The sequence below is a fragment of the Calonectris borealis genome, chromosome 12 (genome assembly GCF_964195595.1).
Source record: "Calonectris borealis chromosome 12, bCalBor7.hap1.2, whole genome shotgun sequence".
Lineage (NCBI taxonomy): Eukaryota > Metazoa > Chordata > Aves > Procellariiformes > Procellariidae > Calonectris > Calonectris borealis.
In genome coordinates, this window is record NC_134323.1 from 18410904 (window position 1) to 18427820 (window position 16917).

The 16917-nt window shown below is 39.1% G+C and overlaps 2 protein-coding genes across 2 annotated transcripts in view; one reads left to right on the forward strand and one right to left on the reverse strand.

The window, feature by feature from the left end:
* The window catches only part of PLCG2 (phospholipase C gamma 2), a 64693-nt gene extending 59351 nt beyond the window's left edge, over positions 1 to 5342 (forward strand). Inside the window, exons 30-33 of the mRNA XM_075161488.1 lie at positions 79 to 246; positions 879 to 967; positions 4222 to 4406; positions 5222 to 5342. Coding sequence (XP_075017589.1) covers positions 79 to 246; positions 879 to 967; positions 4222 to 4406; positions 5222 to 5264 — 485 coding nt within the window. The 3' untranslated portion in view covers positions 5265 to 5342. The remainder of the gene's footprint in view (positions 1 to 78; positions 247 to 878; positions 968 to 4221; positions 4407 to 5221) is intronic.
* Positions 5343 to 11421: 6079 nt separating this feature from the next.
* On the reverse strand, positions 11422 to 16019 carry SDR42E1 (short chain dehydrogenase/reductase family 42E, member 1). Its single transcript, XM_075161489.1, has 3 exons — positions 15763 to 16019; positions 15177 to 15278; positions 11422 to 13810 (listed from the first exon to the last, which is right to left on the reverse strand). The coding sequence occupies exons 2-3, from the start codon at positions 15242 to 15244 to the stop codon at positions 12709 to 12711; spliced, it is 1170 nt and encodes a 389-aa protein (XP_075017590.1). The 5' UTR covers positions 15245 to 15278; positions 15763 to 16019; the 3' UTR covers positions 11422 to 12708.
* Positions 16020 to 16917: the final 898 nt, after the last annotated feature.

Here is a 16917-nt window from a genome sequence, read left to right on the forward strand (position 1 = left end):
ATGTCCTGGGATACATACCCATATGCGAATGAAGTGAAATTATTGCTTCATACTGCAAATGTTTCCTTTTCATTACAGATGACAATGGCCTTAATCCAGTTTGGGCACCCTGTCCAGAGCAAGTGAAATTTGAAATTTATGATCCAAATCTAGCGTTTCTGCGCTTTGTTGTTTATGAGGAGGATATGTTCAGTGATCCCAATTTCTTAGCACAAGCCACTTTTCCTATCAAAGGAATCAAATCAGGTAAGATTAGTGGGTATGACAAGGGGCTAAATCAGAAAGATGCTGTTCAGCATTGTTGTATTGTGGCTTTGCTCTCAGTAGCAGCTACGACATGCCAAAGGACAAATGCTCTTTTGATCTGAGTTCCTTTGATCCATGGTTTATTATGATACTAGGTGTGTACCTTGTAAGTATTTAAAATAATTCTCTCACCCTCTTGAAATTCCTTTTTTTTTAATTGAGATAGGACAGCATTATGTAGAATAATTTGCACTGTCTTTACCACATACACCATTTCAGCAACATGGTTATGTCCTCTGAGTAAAATCTGGGAAGATTCTTTCTCTATTTTGGTGTCAGTGCATTTGTTTTGTTAATTATCTTAGAGGTGGACATATGTAGAGTAAGTTTTCTGCTTTCCTCTGCTTCTGGCTTTAGTTTTCAAGAGCATGTGAAATCATGCATTTCTCAATTTTGTCATTCTTGCCTTTTGCTTCCCTGTAATTGTCATAGCAATGCCTGCTCTCAGCAGCGGAGCATTTGAGCAATGAAGAATCTGTTAGCCCTCAGGACTGTATGCACCATTTTTGTGACTGCAGATAACCCTTTGCCTTAACTATAATTGTCCTTTGTATATGTTCCCCCCTCCCCAGGTTTTAGATCAGTTCCTCTCAAGAATGGCTATAGTGAAGATATAGAGCTGGCCTCACTTCTGGTTCAGTGTGAAATGCAACAAGTTCTGGTGAGAACCACTGGGGGTTTTTTGTGCACTTAGAGTGGTTTTTGTGGAAACCAGGAAATGAGGATTTAGTTTCCTGTTCTGTGTCTGATGTGCTATTGTCAGGCATTTCTTCTTCTGGGGAAGACCAGTAACGCAAATTGAGTTACTGTCCCTCTGGGTGGACAGATTATGTAGTTGTTGAAAGAAATAATGCACTAACAAAGCCTCGTTACCTCCACTAGTTTTTGCTGTAACAGCATGGTCATTGTCTTCCCCTGTTAACTGACTGATGCCATGCAAAGCTAGCTAAATTCAGCGTTGAATTTGTAGAATAATCTTTTTTTTAAAGGTCCTACATAAAAAGAAATCACTTTAGGAAGAGAAGATAGTAATTTCTCCCAGTATTTCATTAAAATAAACAACCTATCAGGTGGAAGACATATTCCGGTTCCTACAGAAGTGCTAATCTGCTTCTTCTAAGCTTCTCTAAAACTCCTAACTGAAGTACTAGTATTTTTAAGCATCCAGGGAAAAAAAATAACGATATATCCTTGCTCACGAAGCCAGGCATTAAAGTGGCTGATCTGTGAACAGCATTTGATGGTGTTCCAAAGGTGCTGCTGTATATCTTGATTTGAAGCCCGATTGTTCTCAGACTCTCTCAATAGTATTTTATGTAATTTAAATACACTGGCATAGAGGCCACGTGATGGAAGTTTAAAGATGCTTCTGGGAAGTGGGTATTTCAGGGTGCTTTCCAGTACCCTTCAGATTCAGAGAAAAAAAAAAAAAGTCCAACTTCTTATTTGTAGTTTTTTTACAACCATTCAGGCTTACGCTGCAGTTCACACCAGTGTATGTTATTCTTCCTGATTAAAACACCACGTTCTGCTAACCGTAAATCATTATGTCTCTGGAGGGATTTGTGCCTGCAGTTGCATACACTGAAATGGAAATTACTGAATTCAGTCACATTCTTCTTCATAAAGGAGTGGCAGCCTTTTTCGAAAATCTTTTGTCAAGGTTTTTACAAAGCCACCTTATAACACATGATGTAAAAGGCCTGTGTGTAGTGACAGTGTTTGGCAGCCATGGTAGGTTCCTTCTGTTGGTTAGCAAAGAATCATGAGAGCAGGAGAGGGTCTAGAAGCTGAGACCAGGTGTGTTTGTGTCTGTGTAAACAAGAGAGACTTATGTCCTTTGAAGACTATGTTTAAAATGTTCATATTTCATGGACACAAGTCTGATAGAGGAGGCCTGATAAACTGCTATTTTTTGGCTTGCTGCTTTTGAGAAAACTGGCAGCAACTCACCGTTGCGTAATGTGTTGAGCGTGGACACCTCTTGTAGATATATTGCAAATTCCTCCTGCCATGGTTTCTCTTCAGAAATTCAGATCATTATTTGCCTGGGGCAGGAGTAGCTCTTAAAGCGTTGTTCATAGCAGCAGTATGTCTCCCAATCTGTCAGCACCCAGTCCTTTGACAGTAGCACTTTTTGCACTCTTGAAGCCCCTTCTGCTTGTTAAGCCAAATGAAGGTGCAGCACACCTCTGTATTTTTACGATGTCTGATGTCTCTGGGTGGTACTGCAGTGGCAGGAGAACTTTCAAAAATTTTCCTTTTTGTTTGACAGTCTGTAACAAACCAAGACTTGCCATAGTTAATCAACTTCTAGAACTTTTGCCAGATCATTCAAGAAGCATCAGAAAAGATCAAGGCTGTCTCCATCTGTTCTTCTGCCTTTTTTTTTTTTTTTTTAAATGATGACCCTCCATAAAATGCTATAATTTAATAACAGGCCTGTTTATATACAGAGCCCATCTGCATACTCTTGGAGATTAAATACAAAATTATAAAGGGGAATTACAGATGGCTGTGGAATTTCTCAGGAGTAGAGAGGCAAGAATATTGTAGATGTAAGCATGCACATTTGTGAATTATTATGTGGGGCCTTATGCAATTTCTGTTGAAGTTAACCCATTTTCTTGATACTGTAGAAATTGTACTGTACTGAGGTTGTTGTTATATTTAGAAGCATGTCTTATTTGCTTGAAAATGGATTTACTTCAGAAAGTCTGTGTATCTCTTCAGCATTTTCTGATTATAATCAGCCTCGATGGTGTATATGTTTTTAATATAAAGATTGAAGTGGACTTTCTTACATGGGGTTTTAAAGTCTAGCTTTGTGGATACATTTATTTACAAGAACAAATAGTAGTACATATGCATCTTGATGATTAGACTTGCAAATTGGTAATTGGCAATCTGCTTTTCCCTTTGCGATTTGGGAATACAAAGTTTCCTTCCCCTTTTTAAAAAAAAAAAAAAATTACTTTTTAGATCTTAATTGGTAGCATAGCACTGAGGCTGTTTCAGTTGCTTCAGCCCATACCTGGGTAGGAATGTGTTTTGGGAGGAGAAAGAAGGTTTAGGGAAGGATCTTGTTGCCCTAACTGAAACCCCTTGGGTATGTTGCTAACCTATCAATTTTCCTAGATCTGTACTGAGTGCAGAAAGAGGCATTCTTATTAGTATGCGGCCTCTGAAAATGTTTGGATTTATTGCATTTATTGATTGCATGTCATTTCTTGTAGGATGAGTGTCTTGTTTTGCTGCTGATGTGAAAATTAAGACTTCAGTCCTGCCAGTACTATTCCCCACTAGGAACTCTATAAAGGAGACAGCTTTTGCATCCAAAGTTTTGAAGTATTTGAAGTATTAAAATAATTTGAAGTCATAAAGGGAATGATGATGATTATCTTATGCTTGTGGAATATTTCGTCTTTAGTCTAGATTTCAATAGGAAAGCACCAGGATTGGTAGTATGTCACGTAATACACAAATATGATGAAAGAGTCAAAAATTAAACTTTTTAAAAAGTATTTTTAAAACCATTATAATCTGATAACCCATCATGATACAGCATTTGCTGTCCTTTCCTCAACAGACTGACATGTTTATTACGGAAAAATATTCCAATAGCAGTGTTTAGATACACACATTTCATGACTTGTGCTGGAATGTCCCCAATGCCCCTGTTAGAGGGTATGGTCATACTGTGGGGCTGAGAGGTTTTTTTAGTGCTTTGTTTGTTAGTTAGTTTATTTCCTTGAACATTCCAGAAATGTCTTATAAAACTAATTTTATAAAACATTATATAAAGCTAATGGAATGTGTTTAGGAAAACAAAATAATCCCCCGAACTATGTAGATTCTGTGTCATTTTGGATATGTATCTTACAAGTCACGTTGATTTCCAATATTCTTTTGAAGGAAAGTGAAGAAGAGCTTTATTCCTCATGTCGGCAACTTCGGAAGCGCCAGGAGGAGCTTAATAACCAGCTGTTCCTTTATGACACCCATATGAATTTAAGGAATCCTAACAGAGATGCTATATTAAAAGAATTCAATGTGAATGAGCACAAACTACAGATATATCAAGAGACATGCACCCGCAGGTGGGTTGATAATCATTCTCCTCTCTAAGGCAGCTCTGTCTAGACATGATTTATGGTAAGGAAATCTCAGATTTATCAAAACGAGCATCTGAAGGGTGGCAAGGGTAGAATGAGCATATCTGAAACAAGGAAGGACTGCAGTGAAGCAGGGCTGGGCTGCAAGCCGCTAGAGGCCAGCAGATGCTGTGAAATGTCTGCTCAGTGAAATTTCAGTTTCAGTGATCACAGTGAAACATGTAATCCTGTGAATTTATATTCCTCTCTTCTCCTGCTTTCCAGGAGGAAAGCCTGGAAGTATATATAGCCAAATAAATAAACCGCCTCACTCCTTCTACACTATCAAAGTTATGTCCGTGGAAATGTCATTAGCATATTATATATATGGGAACAAAGATGCTTCCAGATACACAAACAGCAAAAGATAAAAACAGTATTGAGTTGTTACAGCACAGAATTGTCAGTTAAGTGTCAGTACATTATCCAAAGCTTATGGGAAGGGTATTTCTTCTTTGCTGCCACCTTTGGGCTGGCTGTGATGGAGACAGACAGAGGTTTCACGTACCAGGAGGAAGTTTTGAGTAGATCTCAAGATGGGATGGGAGGAAGACTTTTCTTTAAATATTTTTACCCTTTTTTATGTGTGCTGAACAGCTACATGAATCACTGGTTTACTACCATTTATTGAGGAAAAAGATTGCAATGCTTGTTGCTGATACATTACTCACTGTTTGTATCTAAGTAAATTGAACTTGGTAGACTGTTTTCCTCTGAGAAATTCAAGTAGACTTGACTTTTTCTTTTTCTTTTCCCTTAAGATTAAAGGAGAAGAAAGTCAGTAACAGCAAATTCTACTCTTAAAGCAATCATTCTTTGATGCGTGCTTTATGGTACAATTCAGGAAGAGAGATTAATTTATCCTGACCATCCTACTCAATGACGGTCTCATCAGACTGAATGATTGGAAGAAGAGCAGGAGGAGGAGGAAAGATGGGTTTCCGTAATACTTTCTTGTTAAAAGAAAAACTGTTTTAATTCCTAATAATTTATATTCTGTACAAAGCATACCCTCTGTGCAGGCCAGACCTTCTCTGTATGCAAGATTTTTAAAATTTGAGGGCATGTAGTTGGATAGACCTCACTTCTCATGATCAATACCTGAAGTACAAGTATAAATCATCTACTATATTTGTGTATGCAGGCTATAGATAAGGCATTCACAACAATTTGCATGCATGGAGTCATACCACTTTAACAACCTGGCTCCCTAAGATTAACTGGTAGTGAGTTTTTAATTTATTAAATGCTGTAAAAGCACTTCTACACCAGCATTGTCACGTCATGTATGTTACAGTGTCCAAGGCAGCAGATTGTACTTCTGATACTGTATAAAATATTTGGGCAGCTGATAGCTCATATTGTATTATCTCTTGTTAAAAGTTTTCTGTTACATTTTTGAGAACTAGATAATATGTTAATTTTGTTGAAACCAAATATCCTCTGCGACTGTAGTTGTGTTTTTCCTGTTGAACTCTTTGTAAAGGTTTAAGAAAGGAACGATATGTGAACCTGTATTCATAGCCCCTATGAACCTATGTTCACAGCCTCAAGGCACTGGAAGGAAAAGTTTTAAGATACGCAGTAGGAAATACCTGCTTATTTGCGGAAAGGAAGGGTATTTCAAATTCTGAAAAGCATTTACTTTGTTATAATATCATTTTGCAAATCCTTTCAGCTGCTAATGTGCTTAGAAATGAATTTTTTAATGAACTATCCATTTTTAATCTTGCAATCCTACTTAGGTGATAGCACCAAATGATAATGTTCTGTAAATGTAGATCGTTTTCCCAAAATGTGTCTAATCCAAGAATAGTAGTATGCAAAATATAGAGATACATCGTTCTTATGGCTTTAATCAAATGAAGAACATGGAGCTACAGATGAGAAAACTTGTTAGATTAGCAGGTGTGTTTTCCTGCCAGAGCAGAACCAAAGTCCTTCGATGGCATATTTAACACCAGTTGTCATAGTTTGTGTATGTGTTGGTTCTTTGTGCTGGCGCTATGTTATTACTATCAAGTTCCTAGTTGCTTTATCTCTACATGGGTGGAATTTTGCTGTCTGTGTGCTTGACTTTAACTTTCAATTGTGTGCAGAGGAGTTAGGTTTTTCTGTCTAAGTGGCTGCCTGAGGCATAAAGTGCTGCATACATACATACATACATGTTTTTCTGATTACAGAAAACTTCAGTGGATTTGGGATTTGTGGCCTGATGAAGCTGCCTCAGCAATTTCCAGTTTCTCTTGCTCCCCACGCTATGACTTCTACTGTTCCAAGAGGCACTTAATTGATGCCATTGTGCATTCACAGATGATGATTTGAGGAACCCTCTTGAGGTTTCAGTTATTCTGTAAAGACAGTCTTGTCTCAAAGATGAAAGTGCTATAATAGTGTGTCCCATAATGGGGTGGCTTCTATAAATTTTTTATTATAAAGAAATTAATTACTAATCACCCAACTGAAAAAGAGAGGAGGGCAAAGTTAAAGGCAATTCTCTGCTTTTCTTCCTCCTGCCTGAAATCTCTTCAGTACCCAGTTGTGATTGACCTGTTCAAGGATTAGGTGGGCGCAAACCCCCCTCCATCAAAGAAAAAATCAGATCAGCTGTGGATTTGGGAGGTGGAGCTGTAACCTAGACTGCTGTATAAAGCTGGGCTTATCTGCAGTATCCAGGTGTAATGGAATGATCCAGTTGCTGTTCCTCAAAGGGGGGGACCTGTAGTGTGCATGCATTTTGTAGCATGTTCCAGGATGTGGTTAGTTTGTCATATGATCAGTCCCTGTGCTATATATTGCATTCAGCAGCCTCCGTGATTCCCATTTAATGTTGTGAGAACACTGTGTTGTCAGTGTTGATCAGACAAGGTGGCCCAAAGCCTTGTCTGGAAGGTCCTGAGGTTGTTGCTACAGGTGTGACAGGATTTATAGGCAGCTGAGTACCAGCTAGGTTTGGACTGATAAAAAATAGGAGACTACAATATGCTAGGGCTTAGAAAGATCAAACCCTAGAGCTCAAGGCTGTTGCTGTGGTGGGTCTTTCGTTTTGTGGGGATTTTTTTTTTTTAAGCTCAATTCCAGAGCAGATGTAACCAAATTGTCCATTTGTCCTGGCTTCTTTCGTTGGTATGTATATTCCTGACACAGGACAGCCATTGTGTGGTGAACACAGGAGTTCCTTGTGCTGCTGCTGTGCAAATATTTAAGAATTAGCACATTTTATAGTCCTTTGAAAAGTCTTGTGCACATTCTCCGCATATACGTGATGTCAAAAGTTGTAAAAGGCACTTCCTCAGTATTTATGAAAATGTATTTCATTTTACAGTAAGACTTTTCCCCAGCGTATAATGTTACACTGTATTCAGAAGGAAAATACTGCATCGGCTGTTTTGTTGACTTGCAAGCGATGGGCAAGGCTGTGTACTAACTCTTCCCTTGTTTCTTGCATTCTATATTTTAACTCCAAAACTTCACCTCTCAATTCTTTGTCAGGCCAGACTTTGTAGCAACTTTTTCACAGTTGCAACTGTTTTAATATGAAGATAGGTTTGAATGTGTGGGCTAATTTTATAATCTAAAACATTTATAAATTTTTTGAAGTTAACAATATCTGTTAAGTTGGTATACTCTTATAGAAACTGTTTTAAATCCTTAAAATAACTTATTTTTAATAAATAATTTTTGATATCTCAGCAGTGATGTGAATGATGTCAGATGCTTCTTTGTTTAAGCATTGCTCATTGAATTTCATGAATTTTGCCAGTCATTTGAGTCAGTATGAGTGAGTTCTTATTGAAGAGTGGTCTGCTGGTGTGTTATGGCGTGTTCTGCTAGAGGTTGGAGGAAGGGCATTTCTGTGTTTTTAAGATGAACTGACTTATTGATTGTTTCCATAGACATGGTTATTGTTGCACTTCATCTGGCTGCAAACAAGCAGGGCAGAAGAAAAAGGTCAAAGATCATGTTTTAACTTGCAACTCCTAACTGACCTTTTTCAGTGATAGGTAGGTAGAAACTTCAGCCCTAGTGAGCATCAGATTTGTATCAATTCAAACAATAACGTCTGAACAAGGCAAAGATTAAGTTTGTAGTAATTTGGAAGAACAGTAATCTTGATGATCATCATAAAATTATATCAGCACACTTTCTGCCCGTACGGTTGCATGGGCAGAAGTACTGCTGGGTGAATGCATGCTGCCTTTATGTTGTGATTTTTTTCACTGTTGAGAGTGTTGGGAACAAAATTTTTCTCAGTCTTTTGATAAAAGTTATATGCTTATTGAAAAGGAGGTATCTGCAGCCTGAGTCTTCTAGGTGGTCATGAGCCAAAAGGTCTTTTTCACCTTTGAATTTGTGAGTGTTGGTATGCATGAGTTCTGGAGTCCAAAAAATTGCTTCATTCAAGGTTCTGTTGCCTATATTCTCACTTTTTTCCACCCCAATGAATCTATAAGTTTCTCTGTTGCAAACATTTTTTTAGTTTTGCAGTTCTCAAACTAACCTTCTAGATGGTGAGATGGCATTAGCTATGTGCCATCTTTGAATTCTCCAAACTAGTTGTAAAAATCTGAATGTGGCATGGAAGCTGAAGTACAGTTGTTGAATTCTACTATAGTCGTGTGTCAGCATTTCTAAGTGCAGTCCAACTAGTTGACTTTGTTCCAGACTGAAATTCCATTTATATCATTAGAAATAGAAGTTAAATATAACGAAAATTAAGCTTCAGAATCAATTGGGAGCCAAATTTATCTTCTGATCCATAACAGTATTTATAAACATGCATAGCTATGAGTTTTAAAAGAATTTAAAGTGCAGTTTCATTCATTGCTAGTCTACATTCTTTGCTGTTACTCCAACAACACAGGGAATCATCAGCTTGACTAAAATAAAGCAGAAGTCGTTCCCTTAACACTTGTGTACTCCTGAATTGCAATTTAGTCCCCAGATCTTTTACAATATGTATAAATTATCAGTGTTCAGGACAGTTTTCTCTGAAGATCACACCATAAATTACTAGATATACCACTATATTGTTGAAAGTATGAGGAAATTAGTAATAAATAGAAATGAAGGAAAATTTTGGTTGGATCTCTTAGAAGGCACTATAAAAATCTGGTCTACTTTAAGGATGATTGACATTTAAACTTCTAAAATAAATATATTTAAATATACATTAGAAGTATAAGCTGTTCATGTGTATCTGGCAAAGTTTTACCTTGACATGCTGTGTATGTGAGGTTAAGCAGCTGACCAAAGATTCTTAAACTATTCACTTAAACATCAGCATCATTCTTTATAGCGAGGCACCTATCAATTGTTCGATAATTTTGAGGACTAGGGAAAATTGAAGCTGTGCTATATTTTCAGTTTGCTTTTTCAGTTTTTCACTGGTAATTCACTTTCAGGAAAACGGGTAATAGATCAAAATTTGGAAACAGACACAACATGAATTAATTACCTTAATTTACTCAGCTACTCATGCAAGAGTAGTAATAACAAATAATAAACAGGAAGAAGGAGAGAGAATTCTCATTGTAAAATACTTAAAATAGACCAGCTGTGACTGGCTTTATACATATGTAATTTTCAAACAATTTTAAAGTATCTCCTTAAGCCACAGATTTCCTGTTTTCATTTTGGAAAGAGGAAAAGTATTCTTCACGTCTTCTGTAGTCAGGACTTTGGTTTTTTACTAGATGGAGCTGAATGACAGGGGATTAATGAATATACCAGTACACTGTTGATGGGGTCTGGGGTAGCCATTGCCAAGCCGCTGCCTATTTCTCCTCACAAGTACCTGATTTACTACCCTGTGCTCAAGCAGAAGTCATGGGCCGTTAAGACAAAATAATGCCTCCTATTCTGTTATCAGTGAAAACTTCTGTCCTTGACTCCAGACAAATGAAAAGGTTCATGTGTTGAGCTCAGCTTCTGCGGGAGTTCTGGTATTCGTGGGTTTTTTTGTCTTCTCAGGAGCTTCCTCTTCTGTTGTACCTAAAAAGCTATCCAGGGCTTTAACCTCAGCCAGCATTAACAGTGTGGATTTAGGCTTCATAAGTGTAGGATCCTTTTATAGATTTTTCCACCAACCCCAACACTTAGATAATTATGAATGGCAGTAGCTGAGTTTTGCTAATAAAAAGAACACAAATAGCAGAAGACATTCCTCTGGGGCACAGGAGTTATGTTCTGTATCTTAAAAAGATCTTTTTACAAGACTTAGCACGAGATACTATGGTTCTGTGCAACAGGCTTGTGCAATTTCTTGTACATTTTGGTTTTGTCCGTTGCTTCTGCTGGCATTGAAATTTCTTAATCTATTTCTGATAACATTGTGTCAAAACCAGAGAACTTAAAGGGGAAAATAACCAAGTGGTTTTCACTTGAAAAAACGGGGCCTGTTGGAAAGAGAACAGCAGTCCAATGCTTTCATGATGTCACGACTGTCTTTTTTCTGGTCTTTTAAAAATAAGGTTTCTTCTTTCTGCAGACTATGATGATGTATATTAATGACTTCTGGCACGTGGCCCTTCTGCCATCAGCACTCTGTTGGAGGCACGTAAGCTCTTTATAAAGGAATGCAACACTCCTGCTACACAAACACCTCTGCCCCAGGCCCCTTCCATTTATTTGCTATTACAGGAAAAAAAAAAAGTTGAGTTCTCCCTTGAGCTGTCCCTCAAGCTAAGTATTAAATTTAGTTTCTTTCATGGTGTACACACTGGTGGGGGAATGAAGGAGGATTTCATTTCAAAAGTCAGATTTCAAGCAAAACAAAACATCTAGTTATGAATAATGATTTTTCTTTTAAAGGTAAACTTCTCAGGAAGAGAACTTGACATTCAGAAAATAATGCTGTCTTCAGTCAGCATTAACTACAGAAATCTCCATCTTCTAAACATGGGTGGCGGTGGACTTTTAGCTTGGTTTCTCTATTTAGGCATTTTTGTTTTCTGGGAATCCTTTAACAATGCAGTAGAACTACTGTCTGTCTCTTCCTCTTCACTTCTCCATTTAAATCACAATAGAGTTTAACAGAACTAAAGTAACTGGAACTTACACAAAATTAATTTAAGATCAGTGTAGTTCCAGCTATTAAAATGGAAAGACTAAAGTTTAAAGGGAAGTGTGAACTTCTTGAAGGACTGTCCTTTTATCAAGAAGTACTGAAACTGTAATGCTGATGGGTTAAGGGAAAACAATTTTGTGATTTAACATGTTGATGTGAAGTTTCTTAGTATCTCTTCCTATCTTAAACTGACAGAGATGAGGGAGTTGCTAGAGAAAGTAGTGACCCGTACTTAACAAGGTCTTATTTTCTATTCTTAAATCTCCACAAAATTATGAGTTGCATTGTATCAAGTGTTTATCATCCTACTACAAAGGTGAAGTTCTATTCAAATGGTGTCAGGTGTTAAAGAAATATTATTGAAGGCTAAAAATGTTTTATAAACAGTGGAGCATGAATGTAATCACTTACCAAATGTCTTTGATGGATTATTTGTTTAACCATGCAATAAAGCTGGGAAAAATCATAGGTCTTATTTATGAATGCACTTTAGCTAGCTCATTCATTTTAAACAGGCATGTTACTGTTGGAAAAATCTAGAAATCTGTGCTGCTTCAAGCACACAGTTTGCTATAACTTAGATTAACCATTGTGCATTTTCCAGAAATGTCATTAGATATCACAGAGTTAACTCAGAAAAGTATACAGAATGTATTCATTAAAAAAAAAAGCATTTATTTATTGTCTAGCAGTTCATCAGTTAATCTTGGTTAGGCATATACACATCCAAGCTGGAAAGCAGAATTTGGTTGTGGAATGCGATCAAAGAATAAGTTTATTCTCCTCTGGATCATGCAGCACAAACTTTTTGGGAATAAAGGGCAGGGATCAAGAGTATAATCCCATCATGGAGGAAGAAGCGTCAGTCTAAGGACATTTGTTCCATTCACTGTAGTGTGCTGTTGTACCTGAAAATAAAATGTTGTTTGCAGTAATACTGAGCTTCATCTTGTTAGTGATCTGACCAATTTTATCTGAAGAGGAACTATGTATAAAAATTGCACCTTTTTACTCAGCATTTCCATTCCTTAGGGATAAAACTGTTGAAGATATTTACCTGAATGATACAAATGTGTATTTTCTTGCGGGGTTTTTTTTTGTTACCTGTCTGTCAAAACCAGGAGTACTCAGAACATAACTAAATTCTGTCCTCTATACTCAGTGTTTCATCTTTCAGAGTCAAAACATAACTGCAGATGGAAACCATGAGACCATCACAACAATCAGCAGCAAGAGCAATCCTCCATCCTTAACAAGATGCATAATGGTATACTTCCTCGGCTTTGGTCCACATCCCTGAGATCTAAACCACTCAACCACTTCATTCAGGCTATATTGCTGAGGCTCATACCCCAGCTCTTTTCTGGCCTTCTCCATGCTAAAATAATGCGTGACACCAGTTTTGTAAACCTCTGTGCGAGTGAGGAGAGGCTGAAAATTATAGATGTGTCCTACAAGAAAATGAACTACTTCAGTAAGGAATGCAAAAAAATAGACAAGGGAGAGAGGAAGACGACAGGTTGGGAACTTGTAACCTAAACCTTCCACTAATGGTCGGAAAAATTCGAAGTTATTTACAGGCCTGCCATCTGAAATAAAATAGGCTTGCCCTGCAGCTATGTGCTTTTTGTTGGCTGTGAGGGCCTCAGAGGCAAGGACATGAGCCTGAACTAGATTGTCTACATGTACAAATTCTACTAAACTAAGAGGATCTCCATATACAAATTTAAACAGTCCCCTTTCAATGTAACTAACTATTCTTGGAAGATGTCTTTGTTCTCCAGGCCCATAGATGCCTGCTGGTCGGAGAGCACACGTCCTTAATACACCTTTCCCATTTCCAAGCTCAGCACCATTTGCCTCCAGCACCTTCATTTCAGCTAAAGATTTGGTCCGGGAGTAATGATCTGGATGAAGGTGAAGAGGTAGATAAGGCAGAGATTCGTCCCCATTTTCTATAATCTGGCCTCCAAATACCACGTTATATGTACTTGTATAAACCAGACTCGACACTCCTGTGCTCTTGCAGGCTTGGATGACGTTTTCTGTTCCTTTCACATTAATGTCTTCTATAAGTTTTCGGTTCAGCTGCTCCCTGCCAGACATGCCATAGGAAGCGATATGGAATACGCAGATTACATCTCTAAGAGCCTCTTCCACTTCAGACAGGCAACAGACATCCCCTTGCATGAACTTTATTCCCTCTGGCGTGGTTTGAAGTGGCTTCACGACATCAAAGAGAATCACATCAACTCCCTTTTGATATATGGCACAACCTAAACTAAAACATGATAGAAACCGTATGTTAGTATACATAGCATAATGATGCATGAAACATTTCACCTGGAGATAAGAGAAGACTATTAACTATTTTAATACTGGGTTGGTTTTTTTTGATGGAAGCCTTTTAAATATTCAGCCATCTACTATAGGAAAGATTCAACTGTGATACGTTAGGTACTGAACTAATTTCTTGCGCTCCATCAATACTTCAGAGAAAAAAAACAAAAGGAAAAAAGAGGCGGAACTGCTATAAAGGAAAATTCAGAAAAGAAATAACTGAAGTGCTTTCAGCAGCCTTTTGGAAGAACCCAGCTATTTCTCCGCTTCTGTCCCCTACAGATCAGCAATAGCAAACCTTTCAGATGTAAACCTGTAGCCAAATATTTTAAAAAAATAATCTTACTGGTTTTATCTTACTGCTTTTGTGCAATCCCAATTCTGTCAGAACAAAAGGTTGGTCTTCGCCATTGTGTTTGAAATTTATGGAGAAGAGGAATGAGTGAGATGCTTCTAAGCTGGTATGAATATACTTTGCCACATGTCTACATTTTACTCCAAGTCACAGGTACAAACACAGGTATTGACACAAAGTATAAATCTGGTATTCCTCTCCCCTTTCCTACAACTGTTGTATTTCTATAGTGCTTAAAGGGGGAGACAGTGGAGGAAAAAGCCAAGCAGAAGTCAGATAGGTATCTCCTGAGATTTCCCCCTCCCCCCCCCCCTTGAAATTTACTTTTTGGTCATGACTGTAATCTCTCTCACCTATGTAAGCAGTTATAACTCTGAATGTACTCTAGAAGATAGTCTAGGGCTCAAAATAGGATTTTTTTTCTTTACATAGCCTGCAGAGCTATCTACAGTAAGGGGAAATGGATTTCACTGAAATATGTACCCTATTAATAACTCTAATCCTAAAACATCACTGTCCATAAAAATAAATATATTCTTGAGAGTAGAGAGCAGCTGGAGTATTTAATCTATATAGCTAAGCACGTGTGTAACTATTTGCAGGCCATGGCCTGCTGTCAAAAGAAAGATCTGCATACAAGTGTAGGCTTGCTCGTCAGAGTAGGCTGAAAGATGATGATCTAAATCCCCCTTGCAAAGGTGACCAGACAGGTAAATGTCTGCAAGTCAATTGATGCTTGACCTCTGGAAACACAATAACATATTTACTTAAAATATGTGGAAACAGAATAACATGTTTGTTTAAAACTGAGGCCCAAGATGAATCAGATGGGGTGAACTGGATCAGGCATCTCAGGCCCATAGTTTTCCCTTTTACAGATGGATTTTGTTGCCTCACCAGCAGCAATCTTTTACATTTATTCTTGTATGTAGTAACTATTTAATGCACTAACCGGAAGCCAAAATAACCACCTCCTCCAGTAATGAGGACTGTTTCCTTGGCAGTATTTTCTGGTTCCATCCTCTTTCCTTTGGCACTATTCAAGGAAATTGACCTATAAAACACATTGTAAATATACACATTAAAATCAATCTGAGTTTTACTGTCGCTACACACTCAGTTATTCACAGATCTATTTCACGTTATAATTGAAGCCCTTCATTTCACCATCTGATAGGCAAGGCAGAAATACATTCTGCCCTGGTATTCCTCAAAAAAGAGGTTATACTTGGAGAAAAGATGACTGCTGTGAAAAAAGCAAATACATAGCTGCCCTTATGAAGAGTTAGTTTAGTCTTCAACTTCCCTCCCCGGGCCTTGTTCTGCGGCTGTTCCGCGTACACCGACTGCAGGCGGAGCAGCACGGGCGGGATCGGGCCCCCTCAGGCGGCACCCCCGCACGGGTCACGGCCCAAGGCCGCCAGGACCCCTCAGAAATGCGCTGCAGGGAGCGCAGAGCCGCGCTGAGGAGCCCCCGCGGGCGGGAAGGGGGCTCGGGGTAGCTGCGCGGCCGAGGCTCGGCGGGCTCCCTCCCGTACCTGCTCTGCCGGCCGCCACCGCCTCCCGGCAGCGCCGCGCTGCCGCTGTGACGGCGCCGCTGGGCTTCACGGGAAATGGAGTTTCGCGGCGGCGGTGGGCGGGAGCCGAGCGACAAGATGGCGGCCGGGCCGTTTGGGCGGGAAGCGCGGGGAGGGCGATGTGGCGGGAAGTCACTCGGCAGATGTTGAATTTTTGTCCCGGTGAACGTCGGTTCGGTTAGTTGGAGTTTGCCGTGTTGTGCCTGGAAGATGCTGCTTTTCCCCTTCTCTTCCCCAAGGACACTCGACCAGCGCTTGGCTCTCAGCGTGAGGCACTTTAAAATGGGGAATCTCTAGTTGTCTTTGAAATCTGAGCCTCTTCCAGCAGTGTCACATCCCGATGTTTGTACTCTTCCCTCAGCAGGTGCCTGCAAGTATCATCCCAGGGGTGCAGGCTCTGCAGCGGTCTGGGACACTTGAGAGAAGCCTTGTGGCTAAAGAGCCCTTGAGCCTTGGGTGTTCTGGGTGGACGGGGGAGTTTCTTGCCTCTCTGCTGAACATGCTGATATGCAGCTGCCTTCAAGTGACCCGCCATGTCTGGGAGAGCTGTGCCCTCTCAGGGCCGTGAATGTGGTCCCACATCCTGGTGCATGGCTGTACCATGTACCGCGCTAACAGAAGTCGTCTGCGCCTCATCCAGAGGCTGAAATGTTTCCGGCAGTGGGAAAACAATGGACACTGCTGACTTGACTGCAGCAGGATTACTCCCGAGTTAAGCATCAGCAATCCACTGCAAGCTGTCAGCGAGAGAGAGCCATAATAGGAAAACAACAAAGAATTACATTATCAAAGTCTGTTTTGTGGTATTTTTCCCTTTTTCTTTTGCAGAAGTGTGAGTCACTTGGGGAATGCCAGAAAGAACTCAAAAAGTGCATTCAGTGTCAAATCTACTTAAAACACACAAGTTTCTGTTTTGCAAAACCTTGACAGAAGTAGACGCGGTATGCTGTGTTTTTATTTTGATTTATGGCTGGCAAGAATTTAAGCAGATTCTAAAAATAATTCTGTGAGCATTAAAGAATTTTTTTAGCCATGATTTTTTGCTGGTGAACCAGCCTCTGTGACTCTTAAATAGGAATTTCCACATTGAGCTTGTGCTGTACAACCTGACTATGC